Source organism: Phragmites australis, chromosome 16, assembly GCF_958298935.1.
Source record: "Phragmites australis chromosome 16, lpPhrAust1.1, whole genome shotgun sequence".
NCBI classification, from domain to species: Eukaryota; Viridiplantae; Streptophyta; class Magnoliopsida; order Poales; family Poaceae; genus Phragmites; species Phragmites australis.
In genome coordinates this window covers 28496893-28499621 of record NC_084936.1, presented here as the reverse complement: position 1 = coordinate 28499621, position 2729 = coordinate 28496893, and the positions used below count along the sequence as shown (strand labels likewise).

Here is a 2729-nt window from a genome sequence, read left to right as displayed (position 1 = left end):
CATGTTGAAGAGGCAAGTGACACTAACCCATAATGCCGCAGCGTGCCATGGATGAGCTTGTCCGTCTCACCTCCTCCTGCAGCCCTCCCTCCCCGGGCTCCTTCTCCGCCGCCGGTCACCACGTACCGGTGCTCGACTTCCTCTCCAGCGAGGTCCTGGAGCAATGGCTGCTGGATGACGACGACGTGCAGGACCAGCCCCGGGAACATGGCGCCGCGTGGGGCGACGGGAGCTCGCGCTCGGCGGGCTCCGACGACCTGTCGGGGAACCTGCCGCCTGCAGCTGCGCCGAAGAGGCGGGGGCGGAAGCCCTTGCCCCGCACCGACGGCTCCGCAGTCAGCCACGTGGAGGCCGAGCGGCAGCGGCGGGACAAGCTCCACCGCCGGTTCTGCGACCTCCGGGCCGCCGTGCCCACCGTGTCCCGGATGGACAAGGCGTCCATCCTCGCCGACGCCACCGCCTACATCGCCGAGCTGCGCGGCCGTGTGGAGCAGCTCGAGGCCGAGGTCGTTCAGGCCGCGGCACGGAAGGCGCACCCCGCAAACGTCGACGCCGCTGCGTCCTCCCACGACTCTTTCTGCCTCCAGGAGAAGCTGGAGGTGCGCATGGTCGGGCAGGAGGCGGCAGCGCTGCGCCTGACGACCGCTGCTCGGCACGCCCCCGCGCGCCTCATGGACGCGCTCCGCTCGCTGGACCTGCCGGTGCAGCACGCGTGCGTCTGCCGCTACGGCGGCGTGACCGTGCAGGACGCCGTCGTGGACGTCACCACCGCGCTGCGGGACGAGGGCTGCCTCCGCGCAGCGTTGCTCCACAGGCTTCAGGAGAGCGACTAGCTCGTGGCCGACAGGCTTGTGCGGTTGTGAAATAAATTATGAACTATATGTGCACTTGGTTTCTTGTTTTGTTGGCAATCTTCTATTCTTCTTTTGAGGACTTGCTAGTTGGTATTGTATATTTGCATAAGCTATTCTGTGGCCGATGTTTAATTTTATGCTGAATCAGTTCAAAACATAAGCTGTTCTGTGGCTGGTGTTTAATTTTATGCTGAATCAGTTCAAAACATTAGCTATTATGTGACCGGAGTTTAATTTTATGATGAATCAGTTCAAAACAAAGTTTTATTCGATCAACATATCCATCTGGATCAATTTAACCAGACGTTGGCAATGGGATAACAATATCAATTTATCATTTGATAGCGTTTGTTTGGATTGGTTCATGCATTCTATAAACTTCACAAGCCTTGCTAATCGTAGTTAGATTAAACTGTTATGGAAAAAAAATGTAGTTTCAACTAGCTACTTCATTCTCTTTTCTTTTCTTTTTTCGAACTAACTAGCTACCTTATTCATAAGTGGAATAAAATAAATGAGCTTAACTTAATAGTTTATGAAAAGGAGTTTTGGTTCTATGATACGACACATCAACTGTTAAATGCTTTGCGATTTTGCACTGTTTTTTCCCTATAATTGGCTATGATGCCATGTATTTGCCATTGGTTACAAAATATCTTGTGGATTTGTGGATTTTGCCACTCTAACCAAGGTCAAATTAAGAGAATTGATCAATAGGAAACGGCTTCGAGTAGCCACACTGTGGTCATCTTTGGGCTCGACGGAGGAGAGAGAGGGCTTGAAGTCTGCCTCTCTGCAACCAGTGCCCTCAGCCCCCAAACGACTTTTCAACTGGAAGCGCCTCCAGAGCACGAGGCTGCAGCCATGGAAATGAAAAATACTTTCCTGAGGTGCGCTGCTCTTTAACTTTTTCATTAACAAGTTTCAAATGATAAATTAGTTTGGAACATTGATAATGTCATAGCTAGGTCCTAACTTGATAACAGAGTTCGCTCTATCGTCTAATTAGAAACAGAGCTGGCTCTAAACACTGTAGGTGCCCTTAATTGGTTTTTTAATGAAGGTGTAGCTTTATTCCGGGCCTCTTTATAAGACATGCACTCAGCTATCCATGTTACAAAAGGTTTAGTCATATGCTAAGAAAAAAGATACCAACAAATAGCACAAGTTTTAACATGACTGAAAGAATGTCAAGCACAAAATCTATTAACAAACGTCTACTAATGCTTGATGAAAATCTGTATGATCGCGGTCTCTATTGATGCTTGACGAAAATATCTATGATGATGGTCTCCATAGTTGCCGTCCTGAGACCATGGAAGGGTGAAAGTGATGGGATGTGGATGGGTAGAGGAAAATAAATCAGATGTGACACAAAAAGAAAATAGAGGGCAGGCTGGTCATATATGGTAAAGATAAGTAAAAGAGTGGTAAGAAATCGATAACTTCAAAAGTAGCGCAGACATTCGAAAGTCTTTTTCACATATATCATCTTGTTTGACCGAGCTTTAACTTCTAACTTCACGTTAAATTTTAAAATCATATGTTAAAATAAAATAATTTAAATCTCTATTTTTAATCTAAAATAAAAATAATATGACTTACTCAAATAGTCTTGGTATACCCACGGCTTCAACTTCATAAATTTCTAGAGTTTGAAATACTTAGCTTCAAAAATCTAGAACTCTACCAAATATATACTATATATATTATTCGATTTCTGTGGTTTAAGGCTCACTCGGGTCGATTTGTGTGGTTTAAGTCTCTACTTTTGAGATATACCATTAACACCATGGCGCATTCAGGACAAGGACGCAATCAAGCTATCTAATCCTGCTTCCTTACTAACTCTCCTGTCACAAAATTGATGTTTTG

The 2729-nt window shown here is 46.6% G+C and overlaps 1 protein-coding gene across 1 annotated transcript; it reads left to right on the top strand.

Annotated features, from left to right (window-relative positions):
• Positions 1-972, top strand: LOC133894786 (transcription factor MYC2-like). Its single transcript, XM_062334948.1, has one exon. The coding sequence runs from the start codon at positions 33-35 to the stop codon at positions 831-833; it is 801 nt and encodes a 266-aa protein (XP_062190932.1). The 5' UTR covers positions 1-32; the 3' UTR covers positions 834-972.
• The last annotated feature ends 1757 nt before the right edge of the window (positions 973-2729 follow it).